The sequence below is a fragment of the Coregonus lavaretus genome (assembly GCF_964263955.1).
Source record: "Coregonus lavaretus genome assembly, chromosome: 37".
Taxonomy (NCBI): domain Eukaryota; kingdom Metazoa; phylum Chordata; class Actinopteri; order Salmoniformes; family Salmonidae; genus Coregonus; species Coregonus lavaretus.
In genome coordinates this window covers 23578591-23601460 of record NC_140024.1, presented here as the reverse complement: position 1 = coordinate 23601460, position 22870 = coordinate 23578591, and the positions used below count along the sequence as shown (strand labels likewise).

General features: G+C 43.4%; 1 protein-coding gene across 1 annotated transcript in view; it reads right to left on the bottom strand.

Annotated features, from left to right (window-relative positions):
- Positions 1–22870, bottom strand: part of LOC311111668 (talin-2) — a 115650-nt gene that overhangs the window by 45885 nt on the left and 46895 nt on the right. Inside the window, exons 3-13 of the mRNA XM_084154457.1 lie at positions 9299–9466; positions 8983–9080; positions 8304–8433; positions 7931–8083; positions 6869–7011; positions 5533–5660; positions 4984–5047; positions 4413–4517; positions 2526–2681; positions 888–989; positions 540–616 (exon numbers count right to left, since the gene is read on the bottom strand). Of these exons, the coding sequence (XP_084010583.1) occupies positions 540–616; positions 888–989; positions 2526–2681; positions 4413–4517; positions 4984–5047; positions 5533–5660; positions 6869–7011; positions 7931–8083; positions 8304–8433; positions 8983–9080; positions 9299–9434 (1292 nt within the window). The 5' untranslated portion in view covers positions 9435–9466. The remainder of the gene's footprint in view (positions 1–539; positions 617–887; positions 990–2525; positions 2682–4412; positions 4518–4983; positions 5048–5532; positions 5661–6868; positions 7012–7930; positions 8084–8303; positions 8434–8982; positions 9081–9298; positions 9467–22870) is intronic.

The following is a 22870-nucleotide window of genomic DNA, read 5'->3' as shown; positions in this document are numbered from 1 at the left end:
CTGGTCAAAAGTAGTGCACTGAATATGGAGCCATTTGGGAAACAACCAAGGCCAATATTCCCTCAGTACAGGAAAGGAAACATCAATTGAGACTAGACAGGAAAACAGCTTACGTTATTTAACGACAGCTCTATGTAGATAAAGGGACTAATACACGTGTAATTAGGGATGTCCAGATAAAAATGTTGTTTATCCGGACGGAGAGAACAGAGAAAAAGAGAAAGGATTAACTTCCTCTGTTGGAGTTTCTCTAAGGGACAATACTATCCACTGAGGGGAAGTGTTCATGTGGACAGTAAGATGTATTTATGAGATATATACATTGTAGCTGGAACATAAAATGGGACTGATGCCATGTTGGCTTCATTAGCCACCAAATGGAAGAAAACAGACAAAAACAGGAGAGACTACCTGGACTTCTCCAATAATAAACACTCAAATGTTTTCTGTTGCATGACCTAATGAACACAACCCTGGTCTGTAGGAGACTGCTATTGTATGTTACTGAGTTTATAGGATTTATATAACAGTTCACATACTTCTTTGGGGAGACCGATTCTTCCAGCATGGTGGATTCTTCATCTCCTTCTAAACCAAAACGGTCTTTACTTTGCTTCTACAGAGACAGAGAGAAAGAGAGAAATTCACAAAGTGACATTTAGATCAAAGTTGACAATGAATGGCTATTCTATCTCTAAAAGCCAACATACATCTATGTGTACACATATTGTGATTGCCAGATAAGTTTAGACATAACTATTTGGACATGCATGGGAGCATTGATGTTTTCTAGAAGCAGTGTTCCTCACTTTAATAAGTCACTGGTTGTAATCCGGCTTGAAGGAACAATAATCAAGCTACGATGGGAAAGGGTTTTCCACACTCACCTTTTTGAGGATGATGTCGATGTATCCAGCAATGAGCTGAGAGATTTGTTCTCCCTCAGTGGTCTGGACTGAGTAGTAACTCTCCTGGTACTCCCCAAAATCCTACAGCAGACAGGCAAACACAGAGAGCTTCATACTACATGTACATGCTGCATTTCATACTGGACAGTTGTCTGGACTGAGTAGTAACTCTCCTGGTCCTCCCCAAAATCCTAATATAGCATTTTATATTGGACTAATACAAAAGCCTACAACAGACAAACAGAGCCTTATACCAAATCCTGCACATTCCTACCAGAGGGTAACACACAGTGCTTCATACCAAATCCTACAACAGTCAAACACAGGCCAGCAACGTCAAATGCTGCATTTCATACTGGACTAATACACACAGAGGCCTCATGACAAATGCTCCAGCTAATACCAAACTGTACACAGCATTTCTTAGTGGAATAATATTAACAGCAAGATCCCAACCACTGCAGTGGCTCTTGCTTGTCATTTGTTTATATAGAGGACTTGGCTCAGTGTGTGGGGATTAATGTGAACGTATGGAATAAGTTAGTTATAACAGACGGCAGACATTGTGCTGCTGGAGCCTAGACGTCAAACTGCTAGCAGGCTGTAGCAACAGTCAGCTTAAACCAATTACAGTTAGAGCCGCATAAGGCACAATTTGTATGGAAGAAACTGTATGGCGAAAGAAGAAAATCACTTTGGATGCTAAATATCAGGAGACATTTCATAGAGTATCCTGCTATATTTTTTAGTCATATTTCTGGACGTCATCTTTTAGAATATGAAACTGATCTGACCCTGCCAGCAGGTGTTTGAAAATGGATGAAAGCATCCCAACAAAGGAATATGCATGATTGGTTGAATAAAATTGTATGAATATATTTCAAAGCATTCACCAAAAGGCACAGCTTAACTTCAATAGCTTCCTCAGTATCAATGCACAGAGGCTGCATAGCAAATGGCACCCTATTCTATCTGGTCAAAAGTAGTGCACTTTAAAGGGAATAGAGTGCCATTAGGGACACAGTCACAGAGGGAACATTCCTCAACTGTATCAACATAGAGAGGATGTCTACAAAAAGAGATATTCTAGATTAAGTATTTCTTTACTCACTGACTCTTAGTAAAGTCACAAAGGGCAGTCATTGGCAGGCAAGACAAAGGGGGTTTGTTCAATAAATTAAGTTGAACAATTGAATGAATGAAGAGAAGAGTCTTTATACTAATTGTTTATGAGATGAGAAACATTCAGATATACATTTTCTTTACTCAGAGCCTATCTAAGTGTAATCTACCTAAGAATAGAGCACAAAGGATATACATGATAGAGGGCAGATAATGATTGGTGTTTGCGTATAAAATATACAAGAGGTCACTGTGGACAGTTTATTAACAAGCAGATTGGCCCATTGACGCAAAAAGGAAGTCTGTTTGAAAAGTTGAAATATAAGGATATAAATGGATTGTTTTTCTCAAAGCTGAGTGTACTGTATACAGGTACGGCACACTATAGTCCTGTCAGTCTTGTAGTGGACTACAGGAAGTAGAGGCGGCAGCACTGAGGAAGGGGGTCTTACCAGACACACAGACACGAACACACACACACACTGCGGCTCTCACCAGGGTGAAGCTCTTGGGCGAGGCGGCCCATCTCTTCACGGTGGTGAGGGGCCACTCCTGCACCACGTCCTTCGTCTTCTCCTCCACCCTCATCACGGACTCTTTGGTTATCCCCAACAGCCTGGGGACCAGCTTATTCTTACTCTTCATCTTCTCCTATAAACAGCCATGAGAGAACAATGGGAAATATTAAGCAACAAAACCTTATTGGGGAACGATGGGAGAATAAGCAACAACTACCATTCATTAGAGAACAGTGCAAAATACACAACTCATTCATACTATTCATCTTCTAATACAAGTACAAACAGTCAATGGAAAACAATGGAAAATAAAAAGCAACAAAGCTTCATTAGAGAACAGAGCGAAATAAGCAACCAAAAGCTACTTAAACTTCGTATTCACATGAACGGTTAAGATAGTCCTTAATATGTCTAATCCATCAAGCATCATGGACTGCCTTACGCTCACACTTTCCTAAAATAGAAATAGCGTCCTTCTCTCTCTCTATCTCATGTGGCTTTTCTGACTGATCAGAGGGAGAGAGGGAGAGTTGATTGGGAGTGACACAGGGACAGAGGTGAGGAGTGTTTAAGAGTTGCTCTACGCCGCCTTGCTGGCGGAGTGGGTCTCTATGGGCTCTGGAGGGGTGAGCGCCAGGGGGCTGGGGGGACCAGGGGAACTGGAGGGATGAGGGCCGGGGGCACCAGGGGAACTGGAGGGGGTGAGGGCCAGGGGAACTGGAGGGGGTGAGGGCCAGGGGAACTGGAGGGGGTGAGGGCCAGGGGAACTGGAGGGGTGAGGGCCAGGGGAACTGGGGAACTGGAGGGGTGACGACCAGGGGGACCAGGGGAACTGGAGGGGTGACGACAAGGGGGGCGGGGGGACCAGGCGAACTGGAGGGGTGACGACCAGGGGGACCAGGATAGGCCCCTCTTATCTCCCTATGGGGGCTGCAGCCAAAAGGACAGACCCTGCCTGGCAGAGGAGCAGCCAGAAGCCACTAGTTAACTCTCCAGGTGGGCACTCTCTCCCTGCTCACAGGGAAATAATCATTACGCCATACTCCAGTGCATAGGCTGCAGGCACACAGTTGGTCACTTTCCAGGAACACACTGAACCTCACAGCGGAGGTGATGGGGGGAGTAAGTGTGTGTTCACTGCTTTACTACAGTTCTATCACCTCAACCAGAGCCGTTTTAATCCATCAACTATGACTTCTTTGTCTTTATATTACCCTCTCATAAATCTCTGTGTGATGTGTTTGAATCAAAAAGTTGATTGTTCTTCACTTCTACGTATTGCTTGAACTTCTACTTGAACGTCTATATCCTGATATGAAGCATTTGTATGAAACGTGTCTAACACTTATGTTTAGCTCACATCTACATAAGATTAATGGGTGTGCCAGAAACTATGAAATGTGCAATATTTCCTCAGTCTAATTCATTCAAATCATTAGCACACTGCCCTGTGTTGCTCTGCCATATCTTAACTAGGAAGGTGTGACTCCATCTTTTTGATCTGGAGTCTGAATAATGATGTCAGAGAGTTTTTCTAGCCTGGTCCTAGATCTTATTTGTACTGCACTAGCCAACTCCTATGGTCGTTGCTGGCAAGACAGCACAAATAGATCTGGGACCAGGCTAGAAAATGTGTACTTTGGTAGAAGCCAGATGAGCATATTTCTGTCATCTGGTTGGTCTTAAACCTAATGCTCAGGTGGGATTGGATTTTGTTCACTCCAAAGAGAAGACATTCCTCTGATATCAAAGAGGCCAACTGGAGGCCTTGGTGTTGCAAGAACATGAAAAGCTGCTGTTATTCAGCTGTAAACCACTCGTTTCCACACCTGCTAGTGCTACAGACATGCACACAAGTTCTTACCTTCACCAGGAAGAAAGACACTCCGTACGTCCTCAGGGACCTGGCTAGTTTCACGTACTTTACTTTAGCTTCTATCTCTGTCATCTCATCACAGTTCTTGTGGTCCTGTGAGTTTGAAAATAGAATAGGAATATATTAAAGCAGTAAGGCATGAGGGGGTGTGGTATATGGCCAACATACCACGGCTAAGGGCTGTTCTTACGCACGACGCAACGCGGAGTGCCTGGATACAGCCCTTAGCCGTGGTATATTGGCCATATACCACAAAGCCCAGAGGTGCCTTATTGCCATTATAAACTGGTTATAAACATAATTAGAACAGTCAAAATAAATGTTTTGTCATACCCGTGGTATACGGTCTCATATACCATGGCTTTCAGCCAATCAACATTCGGGGCTCGAACCACTCAGTTTATCATTTTATTTAGACTATCAGCAGTTGTATGGGACTAAGAATTATTAACAGAATAGGAACCCAAAGTTCAAATAATTAATTCAGGAACAAGCTAATTAATTGAAGATAAAATGGCAATATCTACTTATATAAGATTCATAAACAAACTGGACCAACCTGAAAGATTTTCTTTTCATTCCCTCGCTGCTTGATATATTCTTTAGGTAGAAACTCCTTGAGGCTAAAATAAATTAAAAGGTAGGTACAGGTTGAGAGTTCATACATAAAACCATGAAAAGTCTGCTGGCTTAAAACAACAACAAAACCCAATTTCATGTGGTGGGGATTTGTAATATGAAAACAAATAACACATTTCTATCAGTACCCTGAAATAACACATTTATATCAGTACCCTGAACTAACACATTCCTATCAGTACCCTGAACTAACACATTCCTCTCAGTACCCTGAAATGACACATTCCTCTCAGTACCCTGAAATAACACATTCCTATCAGTACCCTGAAATAATACATTCCTCTCAGTACCCTGAAATAGTACATTTCTATCAGTACCCTGAAATAATTCATTCCTTCCAGCTATATGTCTTAATTGTATTGAATAGCATCGCCTTCATGATAAAAATCATAATCGCCCTGTTCATCATCACCATCATTCTTCTCCTTATGTAAAGTTAAAGTAGTCTTCAGAAGGAAGTGATGCTTACTCCAGGAATCCAGGCTTGTGTTTGTGTTCTATGTGCGGTCCAAACTGGATCTGAGCCTGAATCCCTGCAAACTCACAAGCCTTGTCGAAGGACACAGGGTGAGAACCATTCAGGATGTCATCTCGTGCCTGGGAGACAGATAAATGAACACATGTTCAATATAATCACCATCATAAGAGACGCCACTCAAAGTTCTCCAAGGATGTTTCAATTCTTGAATGGTAAGAGATGAAAATGAAACCCAATATATCACCAGTAATATGGAGTGTCTGATTCCATTTTCTTTACATTCTTGAATGGGAAACACAATTCACATCCTGAAATGATGGAATTGACCCCCTCCATGGTGACCCATCAAAACAAAAGACGTCTCTAACACTAGTACCTCTAATGACCTCATCTGAACCCTGATCCCTTTATGGATGTTGTACAGTCCATCAGCCTGATAGAGACTAATCTCATACAGAGACTATGAGCACAGAACAGAGAGCCTGCGGAGTCTCATTTACCTGCTAATTGAACCATATCCTTTATCTGGCTGAACCATCTCTCACAGCTATTTACACACTACAACAACAGGTAATTACACACAGACAGCACAACATGACTAGCAATGGAAGTGGTGCTTTAGTCCTTTTGAGGAAGAGCAGAGGTCAGAGGAGAGGTGTGTGTTAAAGACCAGGCAGGACCCCTAGGACCATATGTCACAAAGAAGAGGACACTGTCAGCAGACAAGGGAATTGGGTCACAGTCACACCATGACTTGACAATGACACAAATTCAATATGCCAGCTGCACACATCAAAATACAATACATCGCAAATGCACTGACTGAAATGATTTAGAAATGCAGGCAAATATGCATACGTGCACACACAACTTGAGGCAGTAATCATTGCTGTGGTGATAATGAGGCACATCAGAGTGTGAAGCACCAGCTCTGGCTGTCTCTGTGTGTGTGTGTGTGTGTGTGTGTGTGTGTGTGTGTGTGTGTGTGTGTGTGTGTGTGTGTGTGTGTGTGCAATTATTATTATGACCAGCTAAATCGAGAATAACAGATGTTCTCTATCCATCAAAATTCATCCATTACAGCACGTTTCTGGTGAAGAGCTTAATTGCGGACTACTATGCAGGGAAAATAGAACAGAGGAGAGGGCATGAGATAGGAAAGAGGTAAGGAGAGGGGAGGGAGAGAGTGGTGGAGAGTGATGGAGAGTTACTGAGAAGGATGAGATAAGAAAAGAGAGAGTTAGAAAGAATAGGAGAGAGGGAAGAGGAAAGGATGAGAGACATGTTAAAAACAGTAGGAGAGGAGAGACCGCAGTGAGGGTCAGACCTGGACGTAGAGCAGGTTGAGCTGGACCGGGTCTCGTGAGTCCACGTTCTGGTCTGAGTAGAAGAACTTCCTCCTGAGCAGAAGAGTTTCTGTCTCCTCCACCCCCTGCTCACGGAACGTTCTGCTGTGGTCAAGCCAGTTGACTGAAAACACACACATCAATACTGAGATTAACTCATAAATGCACAGATTCAAATGTTCTCAATAAACTTACAAATCTAAACATAATTCTCTCCAATATAGTCAACCCAAGGGTTAACTCAATATTTTGTAAAACACTAAACCCAAATCCATGTTGGCGTCAGTGTTCCCCTGAAGGGGGGTAGTGATAATGTCAATAGTGGTGTTAAGCTGCCCATCAGTTTGATGGATGTGCCAATATCTAGAGGCTGGAGAGGAGCTGCCCTGTCCATGGCCTGTATGACTGAACACATCACAGCAGGCCAAGACAGATGTCTATTGCCTACAGCAGATGGGAAATGGACACTTCTGCTCAGGAAAAAGGAGGAAAATACTATTTGATGTGCGATACAGTATCCAACTCAAATCTCTATTAAAATAATGCCTTAACCACAAATGGCTGTCAAATCAATAAATCGGCAATGTTGCTGCTTCTGTCCAAACTCTTATGAAACACGCAGATGTATCAAAATGTATTTTCAGAACAGACGACAGAGCAATATGTTCAAGGATAGCAGATGCAAGTTAGCTAACAACTAAATAATCCTGCTACTGCTAACTTTATTCAAAACATATTTGGCTCATTTTCCTCAAATTATCAACTTGGTTGAATGATCAAAAAATAACGTTGAGGGAAATTAAATTGGCCATTTGTAGAGATGGCAGGTAGCCTAGTGGTTAAGAGCGTTGGCCAGTAACCGAAAGGTCGCTGGTTTGAATCCCCAAGCCAAATAGGTGAAAATTATGTTGATGTGCCCTTGAGCAAGGCACTTAACCCCAATTGCTCCTGTAAGTCGCTCTGGATAAGAGCTTCTGCTAAATGACTAAAAAGTTAATGTAGAGACGTTTAGCCTCAACTGAGACCCTATGGCCTAAACTCACGGTCGTCGTCTGTGTGAAGCTTGGCTTTGAGTTTCTCCATCTTCCTCTCGTCTCGGAGCAGAGTCCTGTCTTTCTTCAGGGTGCCCGTCCCATCCTCCTTCTTCTCCTCCATCACCTCCTGGATCAGAGAGTACTCCTCGTAGTTGGTGATGCCTGAAATCACAGGGAAACGCTTTCAGACACAACCTCAAACCACTGGCTCTCATATGACAGGTGTTAAAACAAATCATGTAATCCAGGTTAATTGTTAAGGTGAATTAAGTGTAGTAAAAAGGAAGCAGACTCACATTCTACTGCACATCATCACTTTGAGACAACCTCAACCCACTAGCTTTCCTATGATAGGTGTTTTTACAAATAATGGACCACTCACCTATTCTACTGCATATCGTCACTAGCAGCTCTCCCACGGTTTTGGAGTCGTCCACCATGATGGTTTTCACAGCCCCATCCAGCATTTTGATCTTCAATGGTCTCTGTTTCTTCTTGTATTCAAGGATATCCTGAGAGAGAGAAGAGAAAGAGAGAGCAAAAGAAACTGTGAATGTGGCGAAAAGGAGAGCGAGTGATCAAACATTTAGCCAGTCGAAGGAGAGAGGGATCTAATTTAACGGTTGCCTATTCCTTCCTCACAACTCTCTCATTTCTCACACACAGCAATATGAAAATGGTTTGCCTCTGAACTACATACTCTGTCATTCCAACAGGCCTGGCACTTCATCCTGCTTTAAACACACAGCACTTGTTTAGAGAGAAAACACCAATGGAAAACACATCCTATGAACACATGTTTGGTGTGTGTGATCTTTTCGGACAGACTTCAATCAAGAGTAGTGTCAGTGTGTGGCGTGTGTGTGTTAAAGTATGTGATCTGTCAACATTTTTCACCAGCACCATACATCTCATACTTTACATACTCTCTCCATGGCAACAACTACAAAGAACCCCATTTACAGTATAGAACCCTCGCTACAGTATAGAACCCTCGCTACAGTATAAGACTGGTCAGATCACTAGGGGTTACTGTAGGTATGCTTTAGGTAGGTTTTTACCCCGTTCCGCAGCATGTAATAATCCAGAGTTCTTCCTGACTGCAGCCAGATGCCTTTCCTGGGATCCTCATCAGAAAGGAACAGACCGTAGTCTGAGGCTGGAAGACAACAGGAATAGAAGTGTCCATTAGCATTAGGATGAATTATGCATTTCTAAGCACTTATTTCAAGTGGTTTTGAGAGGCAGGTACCATTCGAATTCTTCTAAAGTGCATCCTCCCTTCCTTGAGGTAATCAGTGCTAAGACATGACTGGACAGGTGAAAGCCATGTGGTGCCCTTGCTTTCACCTGTATGTCTGTGTGTTGTGACTGTACCTTGTCCGATCTGGGCCTCGGGGACCCTCTCTCTGATGATTCTGCAGGCGTCGTAGACGGCTGTGGACGGCTCAAACTGCATGGTCTTCACCAGGTTGCACTGGCGGATGCAGATCTTCAGCGACAGGGCCACCATCTTGGCGGGCGGTGTGGGGGGTGCGTCTACACCTGGGGAGAATGGAGGGTGAGCTCAGTATATGAGAACAAAGAAAATACATCTACTTAGTTATTTTCCATGAAGCTAAGACAGGTGTGACCACACCGCACTGCATTAGTAATACTTCACAGAATTCATTCTTGTGAGTTAGAGCCTATGACAAATTCACAAGTTTTCAAATACAGTCCATCTGTTGTCTAGGAAAAACGAAGGGGATCAAAACTGAAGTGATGTCTGTGTCTGGATTTAAACAATGTGAGAAGAACACCGCCGTCGGTCTGTCTGTCACTGAGCAGGCAGACCGGGCAGCCACTCAGACAACCTGAAATTCAATTTATCTGTAACCCAGACAGACAGAAATAAGCCATGTGCCACTCAGAGACGACTGAAAGAACATATCCTGCATATTACTCTGTGTCTGACAAGGATAAGTAACTGCACCTGGTTGATACACACTCAGAGGGTTCAAGTCTGTAATCAACAGTCTATATATCTAGACACAGAGTAAGGGGAGGATTGCCTACCTCATGTACAACCTCCCGGATTGACCAGAACAACCTGCTCAAGTTAGGAAATCACTCTCCAACGATCTATAGAACTATCTACCTGCCATTCCCAATACAGAGAATCTCACAGATATAAAAGCACCTCTGTTCAGAGAAGGAGAGTGGAGCCTTGGCCTTGAGGTTAACCTGTCAAACAGAACACTTCTCCTGGTCCTCCAGGGACACAAGGCCTCTCTCTGTGCTGACGGGTCAGAGGTTAACAAGGCCATGGTGGAAGTGCACCGAGGCCGTGTCCAAATACCCATACTAGCGTACTTAAACTACATACTATGTACTCATCGTCGCATCCTTTTTAGCATGTACCGGTTTTGTAAAAAGTATGCATTATGACTGGCTGAGTAGGTGGGGCGGGGCCTAGTGCGGGTGGATTTTTCCAAATTCAACAGACATGTATCGCATTAACCAGCCTGATAATAGCTTAATTCTAATTTAAATACATTTCTCTAAACTGGAATAGGAATGGAGTTATAGGCCTACTCAGGCTGGTTATAGGCAGACTATCACATTCAACCTATACTGTAGCCCATATAGCCCATCTATCCTATTTAAAAAGGTCTGAAGACAGAAACAGATCATTTGTGCCATTTCAACATTTTTATTAGTGAAACCAAAGTGCTGTAACATATATAAATTAAATCAATTAGCCTAGTACACACACCAAAACTTTTCAAATGCCTGTTATAAAAAGGCTATTGCACAGAAAAACGTGGACAGTCGGGTGGATCGCAAATTCAGAACCGCTGGACAGCAACATAAACTAAAGCACTAATCATCGGGAATGAGATCAGAATGATTGCTAATGCTTGATCCATAAATTAAATAGGTAGCCTAGCTTACAAAACTAAAACAATGCATATGTTCAAATCAAAAGGCCTGATTAACATGACATCAATAAACGCAGCCACATTCCTGAAACTCAGAAATCAAAAGATGGTTTAGTATTTAGTTTAAAAGCTCTGACGAAGGCCAAGAAAACAAGAAACACTTTTCAATGAGAAAACAGAAATCCACATTTGGTATAATAAAAAAAATATATGTATTTGTTTTCAAAGATGTAGCCTACGATACAATACTCGTGATCATTTTGAGAACAAATACCACTTATCCTACATTCGAACACCACTGCAGAAGCTTTGCTATTTGGCATCTTCCCAATAAAGTAGCCTAGTTTTGTTGTTTGGCTACTTGAAGAGAACTAGGGCCTATCACTCGCAGCCCATCTCTTACAATGCATTATGGAAAAGTGTGCATCGAATTCTACTATATGAAGAGCCAAAATGAGTATAACGTACTGGCATTTAAACCACACATTCCTTTCTCGCATAGAGAATGCGTCATGCACGATTACGTTGTTTCCCCACTATTCGTTGATTTCGGTAGCGCATCCCCATATGTAAATGATCAGTGGTTGTCAAAGCTGAAATGAGTATGACATCCGGGCATTTAAAGTATACTTGATTTTCGAAATGTCGCATACTATTAAACAAGTATGGGTATTCGGACACGGCCAGTTAATGCCCGTTACCCCCTTACACTGACCTCGTCTGCATCCCTTAGGCCTTCGTACCCCTGCACACGGACACTCATGGGGACCCACAGAATCTTTCTCCTCTGTGAGATGTGTTCAAGTTCAGAGGTGAATATGAATGTTTGTCAAAATGCCAAAAATTAAAGACGGTGGTTTCCCACTTGTCTAGAATAATCTAATTTGAGGCATACTAGTTTGGTTTGAGATAATCTATGCATTATTATGGTATTGGCAGTATGTATTGTCAAGGTGGTTTCATCCACCTCTGGCCTGCTGGCTCCCCTTCCTCTGCGGAAGCACAGCTCCCGCTCAGCCCAGTCAAAACTGTTCGCTGCTCTGGCACCCCAATGGTGGAACAAGCTCCCTCACGACGCCAGGACAGCGGAGTCACTCACCACCTTCCGGAGACATTTGAAACCCCACCTCTTTAAGGAATACCTGGGATAGGATAAAGTATTCCTTCTAACCCCCCCCCCCCCCCCCCCAAATTGTAAAGTGGTTATCCCACTGGCTATAGGGTGAACGCACCAATTTGTGAGTCGCTCTGGCTAAGAGCGTCTGCTAAATGACGTTAATGTGCCCTTGAGCAAGGCACTTAACCCTAATTGCTCCTGTAAGTCGCTCTGGTTAAGAGCGTCTGCTAAATGACTAAAATGTAATGTAAATGTTAGTAGGTATTGAGGCATAATAGCATAAAGGTTATGGTTATTATAATAGTTATGTAATCTATATTTATCCTAGTTCATAATATGAATACTGCGTAGGTATTCGACAGGTCAGTTTAAATAGAATCACTGACAGTATTTACACATACTTAACTCCTCCCCCTTCTTAACAAATGAAGATCATCCACAGTCCCCCCCAATCCATGTTGACAGAAATTAGCAATAAACTGAAACATCTATATCTCTTTATTAGGCTGCCAGAGGGAGCCTTAAAAAATGAAATGACTGGCATCAAACTGGAGAACTGACATTAATTTTATTTAGCTGCTAAAAAAACGATTGTTGTGGTTCCAAATTAATTTAATTTTGAGCTTGTCACCAATAATGTTCTTAGTAACAACCAACCGTCACTCATCATTTAGACAAGTCTTTATTATTGCAATAATAAATAAAAATATTTTGACATAAGATATACTTGGCATGAGACGACTGCGGCAGGCTTACGAGAGGATCCCCTGCTATCAAACATGGATGACCACACCAGCCTGCTATCCTTTCTATTCCCTCACTCAGACGAGGAAGGATTTGCTGAGATCTAGTAAGATTTTGAAACACCTTCCAGTACACTGCAAACAATCCCACTGTGGGAGAAAGGGATATGGAAAGTACAATGGACATGTCCAGTGAAATTATAAGGTAGAATAATGGCATCGTTCTTTATGATAATGTTCAGATTATTAGGTTTACAGTAGGTAAGTAAATGGGGTGTTTTTTATGGTTGTTTGTGAGCAGGCTCAGCCCTTGGCTTCCAGATGACCCCATATCCATGTCGGACTCCCTGCTACTGTGACGTCACCCCTATATATCCACCTGTCATTTTTCCTGTCCTGTCCTCCAGACCACATCCATTCAATTAACACCAGTCAATAAGGGCTGCAGCCAGCCAAGCCAGGCAGGCAGAGACGAGTACACAGGCAAGGACCTCTGCCTGCTCCGCGCTACCAAGGTCACCTCCAGCCAAGCGCTGTCTGACAAGGAGAGGAGCGAGGAAAGAAAGAGACTCACACACCTGATTCACATTTATCATACATCTCAATGTCTAATAAAGGATACGTTTATTCCTCATCACCAACCCATAGGCATCAGTATGACCATAGTTGAGAATAATATCTGTAGGCTTATGAATATCTGAAAGCAGACTAGTAGCTGAAGCATATAAGCCTACTCATGGTCAACAACAAAACATTGTAAGGAAAACAACCCAAGGTGAAATGTGACCCACCTCATTTAGCAGGCGTGAGAGAGGGATGAACAGAGAAAGAGAAAAGGGGATAGAGCATGGAGAGCGAGAGCGAGAGCGAGAGCGAGAGAGAGAGAGAAAGGAGGATAGAGTACATAGCGAGAGAAAGAGACCATGTAGTTCAATAGATCAATGGATAAGCCTAGTCCTGCTGGGAATCCCCAGGCCTGGTTTCTGGAACATGGTCTCTAATACAATAGGAGACTACAACACTGGAGGGCCACTGGGATGGGCATTCAATACACGGACAGAACACATCAATGTGGTCGCAAATACAATACTGTATGTGTGTGTCTGTCTGTGTGTCCACCAATACAATACAGCTTCATCATATAATGTCGGGCTGGCTCTATAACAGCACAATAGCACATGTCCTCGGGTTAACACAATGAAGGTTGGAATAGAATCACATCTACCTCAGATTTGATCAGGTTTCATTTTGCAGAAATCTAACCCCCATGGCCAATTCTACATTCAACCATGATGAACTCAAATTGGCCTACTGCAAGTTAGATGGATTTGTTTGGGGAGAAAGACGTGGTAAAAAAACTACTCAGAGAGCACATCTGGTGTGAAGCTAACAGTGAGTGACGCAGCAGGCTTCCTAAATATCTTCTTGATAAACTGAGGCTAACGTTCTAATGTATTCCCGGAGCATGTAGCGGATTATGATTCATCCATTTTACACAGAGCGCCTGTGAACAATAGCTTAGTGAACCATTTTTAATCACTGGACATTGATCACCGGATATTTGGCCAGTCTGCACAGCGCGTTATCGACCCAGAACATATCAGTTTTTCCGCCGGAATCACTGAATCACTGGACCTTTAACTCCGGATTCATCGCTACCAGCTGGCTACAACAAAACGGACGTAGCACACGCTAGCCGTGGCCTCTTACTCACTAGCGCTTCACCACCGGACCTTATGATAACTCAGCTATACAGCTGATATCTGCTGGACTGTTCCTTTTTACGGTACTACATCCTGTTTATGTTTAGCCTCAGCCCAAACATGGTTAGTTTATTGTTGTTTCGGTTATTTCTAATTGTACTATATCACTGTAGACCCCCCAGCCTAGCTAAACCTGCCTTAGTTAGCTCCTTTGTCCCTCCGCCCATACACTCAGAGACCGACTCAATTGATGCCTCTAGAGATACTATCTCTTTCATTGTTACCCAACGCTTAGGTTTACCTCCACTTTACTCATATCCTTCCATATCCTTGTCTGTACATAATGCCCTGAATCTTTTCTATAACACCCGGAAATCTGTCCCCTTTATTCTATGTACCCAACGCACTAGAAGACCAGTTCTTAAAGCCTTTAGCCGTATCCTTATTCTAGTCCTCCTCTGTTCCTCTGGTGATGTAGAGGCTAACCCAGGCCCTGTAGCCCCCAGTATCACTCCTACTCCCCAGGAGCTATCATTTGATGACTTCTGTAATCGCAAAAGTCTTGGTTTCTTGCACATAAATATCAGAAGTCTACTTCCTAAGTTTGAGTTATTCACTGCGTTAGCACACTCTGCCAACCCTGATGTTCTAGCAGTGTCTGAATCCTGGCTCAGGAAGGCCACCAAAAATTCTGAAATGTCCATCCCCAACTATAACATTTTCCGTCTAGATAGAACTGCCAAAGGGGGTGGAGTTGCAATCTACTGTAGAGATAGCCTGCAGAGCTCTATCATACTATCCAGGTCTGTGCCCAAACAGTTTGAGCTTCTACTTCTAAAAATCCACCTTTCCAGAAATAAGTCTCTCACTGTTGCCGCTTGCTACAGACCCCCCTCAGCCCCCAGCTGTGCCCTGGACACCATATGTGAATTGATTGCCCCCCATTTATCCTCTGAGTTTGTACTGCTTGGTGACCTAAATTGGGATATGCTTAATACCCCAGCCATCCTACAATCCAAGCTAGATGCCCTCAACCTCACGCAAATTATCAACGAACCTACCAGGTACAACCCTAAATCCTTAAACATGGGTACCCTCATAGATATCATCCTGACTAACATACCCTCTAAATACACCTCAGCTGTCTTCAACCAGGATCTCAGCGATCACTGCCTTATTGCCTGCGTCCGTAACGGGTCTGCGGTCAAACGACCACCCCTCATCACTGTCAAACGCTCCCTAAAACACTTTAGCGAGGAGGCCTTCCTAATTGACCTGGCCCAGGTATCCTGGATGGATATAGATCTCATTCCGTCAGTAGAGGATGCCTGGTTGTTCCTTAAAAGTAATTTCCTCTCAATCTTAAATAAACATGCCCCATTCAAAAAATACAGAACTAAGAACCGATATAGCCCCTGGTTCTCCTCAGACTTGACTGCCCTTGACCAGCACAAAAACATCCTGTGGCGTACAGCATTAGCATCAAATAGCCCCCGCGATATGCAACTTTTCAGGAAAGTTAGGAACCAATATACACAAGCAGTCAGGAAAGCAAAGGCTAACTTTTTCAAACAGAAATTTGCATCCTGTAGCACTAACTCCAAAAAGTTTTGGGACACTGTAAAGTCCATGGAGAATAAGAGCACTTCCTCCCAGCTGCCCACTGCACTGAGGCTAGGAAACACTATCACCACCGATAAATCTACAATAATCGAGAATTTCAACAAGCATTTTGCTACAGCTGGCCATGCTTTCCATCTGGCTACCACTAACCCGGCCACCAACTCTGCACCCTCTGCTGCAACTTGCCCATGCCCCCCCCGCTTCTCCTTCACACAAATTCAGACAGCTGATGTTTTGAAAGCGCTGCAAAATCTGGACCCCTACAAATCAGCTGGGCTAGACAATCTGGACCCTTTCTTTCTAAAACTAGCCGCCGAAATTGTCGCAACCCCTATTACTAGTCTGTTCAACCTCTCTTTCATAACGTCTGAGATCCCCAGAGATTGGAAAGCTGCCGCGGTCATCCCCCTCTTCAAAGGGGGTGACACTCTAGATCCAAACTGCTACAGACCTATATCCATCCTGCCCTGCCTTTCGAAAGTATTCGAAAGCCAAGTTAACAAACAGATCATCGACCATTTCGAATACCACCGTACCTTCTCTGCTATGCAATCCGGTTCCCGAGCTGGTCACGGGTGCACTTCAGCCACGCTCAAGGTCCTAAACGATATTATAACCACGATTGATAATAGACAGTACTGTGCAGCCGTCTTCATCAACCTGGCCAAGGCTTTCGACTCTGTCAACCACCGCATTCTTATTGGCAGACTAAATAGCCTTGGTTTCTCAAATGACTGCCTCGCCTGGTTCACCAACTACTTCTCAGATAGAGTTCAGTGTGTCAAATCGGAGGGCCTGTTGTCTGGACCTATGGCAGTCTCTATGGGGGTGCCACAGGGTTCAATTCTTGGGCCGACACTTTTCTCCGTGTATATCAATGATGTCGCTCTTGCTGCTGGTGACTCTCAGATCCACCTCTACGCAGACGACACCATTTTGTATACATCTGGCCCTTCATTGGACACTGTGTTAACAAACCTCCAAACGAGCTTCAATGCCATACAACAATCCTTCAGTAGCCTTCAACTGCTCTTAAACACTAGTAAAACTAAATGCATGCTTTTCAATCGAACGCTGCTAGCACCCGCCCACCCGACTAGAATCACCACTCTCGACGGGTCTGACCTAGAGTATGTGGACAACTACAAATATCTAGGTGTCTGGTTAGACTGTAAACTCAACTTCCAGACTCACATAAAGAATCTCCAATCCAAAGTTAAATCTAGAATCGGCTTCCTATTTCGCAACAAAGCCTCCTTCACTCATGCTGCCAAACATGCCCTCGTAAAACTGACTATCCTACCGATCCTTGACTTCGGCGATGTCATTTACAAAATAGCCTCCAACACTCTACTCAGCAAATTGGATGTAGTCTATGTGCAGTGCCATCCGTTTTGTCTCCAAAGCCCCATACACTACCCACCACTGTGACCTGTACGCTCTTGTTGGCTGGTCCTCACTACATGTTCGTTGTCAAACCCACTGGCTCCAGGCCATCTATAAATCACTGCTAGGCAAATCCCCGCCTTATCTAAGCTCATTGGTCACCATAGCAGCACCCACCCGTAGTCTGCGCTCCAGCAGGTATATCTCACTGGTCATTCCCAAAGACAACACCTCCTTTGGCCGCCATTCCTTCCAGTTCTCTGCTGCCAATGACTGGAACGAATTGCAAAAATCTCTGAAGCTGGAGACTCTTATCTCCCTCAATAACTTTAAGCATCAGTTGTCAGAGCACCTTACCGATCACTGCACCTGTACACAGCCCATCTGAAATTAGCCCACCCAACTACCTCATCCCTATATTGTTATTTATTTTGCTCTTTTGCACCCCAGTATCTCTATTTGCACATCATCTCTTGCACATCTAGCATTCCAGTGTTAATACTATTGTAATTATTCTGCACTATAGCCTATTTATTGCCTTACCTCCATAACTTGCTACATTTGCACACACTGTATATATATTTTCTGTTGTATTTCTGACTTTATGTTTTTTTACCCCATATGTAACTCTGTGTTGTTTTTATTGCACTACTTTGCTTTATCTTGGCCAGGTCGCAGTTGTAAATGAGAACCTGTTCTCAACTGGCTTACCTGGTTAAATAAAGGTGAAATAAAAAAATAAATAAAAAAAGTGATGTCAGACCATCTTCTCCATGCAGCCAGACCCCACATGAATGATTACAGAAACACACATGAGCTTCTCAGACTAAACAGGGTGGGCCATGTTAGTTTGATGGAGTGTGTGGACACAGCCCTTCTTGTGCTTGTGTACAGAATTGTGTAGTCCTAAGAAACACCAAAGGGTGCTCAGTGTGTGAGGACCAGGGCTCTAGGTGCGGTAGAGAGACAGTACGCCAGTGCTTCAGTGCATGGGTACCACACATGCAAACCTACTATGTACAATCAAAAGACAAAAACACACACTGTTGCAGAAGTTAGGTGGTGTGTGGTGACTATTCCTGCTGCATGTTCCTGCTGCATGTGGTGTTCCTGCTGCCTGGTTTCCTTGGTGATTTATCAGCTTCACATGTATCTCATTAGCACGGCATCTGGATTCCCTCCATCAACAAATACACACACAGTGGGCTACACACTGCATTCCATGTGTGTGAGTTGGGGTCAGGTGGTCTGTCAGTAGGCAGCAGCATTAAACACAGAGGTAAGGTTTCACCCAGAGAGGAGAGGAGCCTCTGACCCCAGACCTGTTGGAGGGTAACTAGAGAAGGACCAAGACAGAGGCCATCTCCTGCCTCATCTATCAACTATCTGTTACAGCCTCCCACATCTTCTCAACCCACTGTCTCTCGACGCTCCGTGTAGTCAAGGTTGCCCACAGGCACATATCTAGGATCAGCCTCTCCTGGTCCTAAATAAATACTTGGCATCTACCTCTAGTCGCTCCTACCTGCGACCTGATAGCTACTGACAGCCCACCTCTCCAACATGTCTGTTCAGTCATGGGTTGCCACAGTTACACAAACTGCTTGTAGTAATCTTTGCCCTGACATTATCAAAACAAAAAGAGAGAGGGGGAATGACAATGTACCCACAAACTGCAACAGTCCCAGATTGATAAGTATATTATCCTCTTTCAGTGGAGGCAGTAGAACCACATCAAAAGGCAAGGCAGTCAGCTTGGAGAAGTGAGTGAGTAAAATATACCCTGCAGATACTGAATGACACATTCTCTCCAAGACCAAAGCCCTTTACAGTACCATGAGGTCACTCACCCACACAACTCTCCACCCACAACAGTTGGAGGATTATGCAGGAGGAGGAACATGATCAAACCCAGCTACAATGCAGGGAAACAGGAAGAGGGAGTCCACTAAGATGTCAGGTGTAGATATCAAATTATAGACCAACTGAGTTGTATGATATAGTCCTGCATACAGGTAGTCTGTTTACTAGTCATGTCTGGTAAAATCCCTTCTGAGGGGCTTTTCGGGGAAAGAGAACAGTAATGTTTTCGTGTTTCTGTTCCACCAGCTTTGACTACTGTTTCCCCGCAGTCATAAGGAGGTTGTGAAAGCTTTTTAAAAGGACAGCAACGACAGGAAGTAAAAGGCATCAGGCATGAATCTCAGCTCCTGAACCGGTCACTCAACGAAGGGTTGAGGCAGAGCAGACATGACAGCAGCATTTGCAATCGCTGCCCCGTGGACCTCCTGAAACATGCAGTGTAAACACTGTCGATAACTAAACAGTCACACACACACACACACCTCTTCTGGTTCACACTCCACTACAGCTCCATGTTAACTGGAGGCACCAGGAGCTAAAGCACTAGATGAGCAAAATTCAGAAGTGACTCATTATACAGACCACAATATGGTTCTGGGTGGGTGTTTGTGAAGCCTGCCTCGCTGCCTAAGCATAAACATCATCTCCATACAGCACACATCAATCTCCCTGGAACACACAGCTTGCGTTGGGAAACATCCCAAATAGCACCCTATTCCCTATGTAGTGCACTACCTTTGACCTGGGGATATAGGGCTCTGGTCAAAAGTAGTGCACTAAATAGGGAATAGGGTGCATTTGGGATGCAACCTGGGAGACTCCTCCAGACAGAGGAATTCCTGAGACGCTCAAGAACGACTGCTTTTGCAAAAATGTGGCCACTGACTTCCCTACAGGAAGATCTCACAAAAGAATAGTACTACCAGTCTGTTCTGTAGACAAGAGTGTAGGTGGGATGTAGTCGTTACAATGCTGTAGGTTCACTTAAAATTCCATCAAAGAAGGCTGAAATAGTGCCTTCAGAAAGTATTCATACCCCTCGACTTATTCCACATTTTGTTATGTTACAGCCTGAATTCAAAATGGATTAAATAAATGTTTTTTTCTCACCCATCTACCCACAATGACAAAGTGAAAACAAGTTTAGAAATGTTAGCACATTTATTGACCATGAAACAGAAATCTCTCATTTACATAAGTATTCACACCCCTGAGTCAATACTTTGTAGAAGCACCTTTGGCAGCCATTACAGCTGTGAGTCTTTCTGGGTAAGTCTCTAAGAGCTTTCCACACATGGATTATGCAACATTTGCCCATTATTCTTCAAGCTCTGTCAAATTGGTAGTTGATCATTGCTAGACAACCCTTTTTTAGGTCTTGCCATAGATTTTCAAGTAGATTTAGGTCAAAACTGTAACTCGGCCACTCAGGAACATTCACCGTCTTCTTGGTAAGCAACTCCAGTGTAGATTTGGCCTTGTGTTTTAGGTTATTGTCCTGCTGAAAGGTGAATTCATCTCCCAGGTGTCTGGTGGAAAGCAGACTGAACCAGGTTTTCCTCTAGGATTTTGCCTGTGCTTAGCGCTATTCCGTTTCTTTTTTTTATCCTGAAAAACTCCCCAGTCCTTAACAATTACAAGCATACCCATAACATAATGCAGCCACCACTATGCTTGAAAATATGGAGTGGTACTCAGTAATGTGTTGTATTTGCCCCAAACATAACACTTTGTATTCAGGACAAGAAGCTAATTGCTTTGCCACATTATTTTAGTGCCTTGTTGCAAACAGGACGCATGTTTTGTAATATTTGTATTCTGTACAGGCTTCCTTCTTTTCACTCTGTCAATTAGGTTAGTATTGTGGAGTTACTACAATCCATCCTCAGTTCTCCTGTCACAGCCATTAAACTCTGTAACTGTTTTAAAAGTGACCATTGGCCTCATAGTGAAATCCTTGAGCGGTTTCCTTCCTCTCCGGAAACTGAGTTAGGAAGGCCGCCTGTGTCTTTGTAGTGACTGGGTGTATTGATACACCATCCAAAGTGTAATTAATAACTTCAGCATGCTCAAAGGGATATTCAATGTCTACTTTTATTTTATTTTTACCCATCTACCAACCCATCTACCCTTCTTTGCCAGGCATTTGAAAACCTCACTGGTATTTGTGGTTGAATTGGTGTTTGAAATTCACTGCTCGACTGAGGACCTTACAGATAATTGTATGTGTTGGGTACAGAGATGAGGTAGTCATTAAGAAATCATGCTAAACACCATTATTGTACACAGAGTGACTTGTTAAGCACATTTTTACTCCTGAACTTATTTAGGATTGCCATAACAAAGGGGTTGAATACTTATTGACTAAAGACATTTCAGCTTTTCATTTTAATTCAATTCAGTTGGTAGGAGAAGAGCATGTCAACAAGTCAAATTTCTAAAAACTTAATTCCACTTTGACATTATGGGGTATTGTGTGTAGGCCAGTGACAAAAAAAATCTCTATTTAATCCATTTTATATTCAGGTTGTAACAACAAAATATGAAAAAGGGTGTGTGAATACTTTAAAGGCACTGTACATGTTATCCATATAGAGAACTATGTATACACTATCCAATACATTACTTTCAATGCATTACACAGCCTACATATTTTCTCTCTTTTCAGTTTCAGCCCACATTTCCTATGACTTACAATACAATATTCTATAGGCTACATTCTACAGGCTACATTCTGTCCCTCAAGTCCTTTCACCATGTGGGACAGTCCCATGAGGAACACAGCAGCATGGCTGTTATCCTAAAAAGATGGGAAACAACACTGTCATGTACTAGATAGGTACACATAATCCTCCTACTCATGATTCCTCTCAAGCCTCATCACTGCAGCTGCTAGCTGGAGTGAGAACACACGGGACACATTCCAGTTCCGAAAGGCTTCAGCTCCAGTTCTGGAAGACTTCTCTCTGCTTGGCCTGCTTCCCAGTCCTGACAGGTGCAGGTACAGGCCACTGGGTTTCTGCCCAGGCTATACGAGTTGACTGTGATGCCCTGTGGAATGCACAATGGCCCCGATGGCATGGGAGTGCCTGGAAGGTGACAAACGACTGCCGCAGCTAGGGCATTGGCCTAGTGGCCTCTCACCCAGACCCAGCCAACAGCCCCAGCCTTACCAGTGAATTGAAAACCACTAGCAAGAAGACAGCTGTCGGTGTGTGTGTGTGAGAGCGTGACGGTGTGACCATGACTGTGTGAGGCAGAGGCCTGCAGCTACACAGCCCCCCAGATTCCTCATCGGGCATAATGCCCATGGTTTCACTTCAGAGCAATACTCAGACCATAAATACAGTTCACTGAACCTTCTGACAGTTAAATCCACATGAATTCATAACTACATTCCCTTGTAAAATGTATAGAGCTATTGACTTTTCCTTACTGATTTGAACAGTTTCATTGGATTAATACTAGAGAAGAATAATGAAAGAAGGGACATTCCGGCAAACACTTCAGTTCCTTGCACCCCTATGAAAAATGTAACCTGTCAACAGCATGACATCACTTATTTACAGAGCATGTAATTTAGCTCTTTT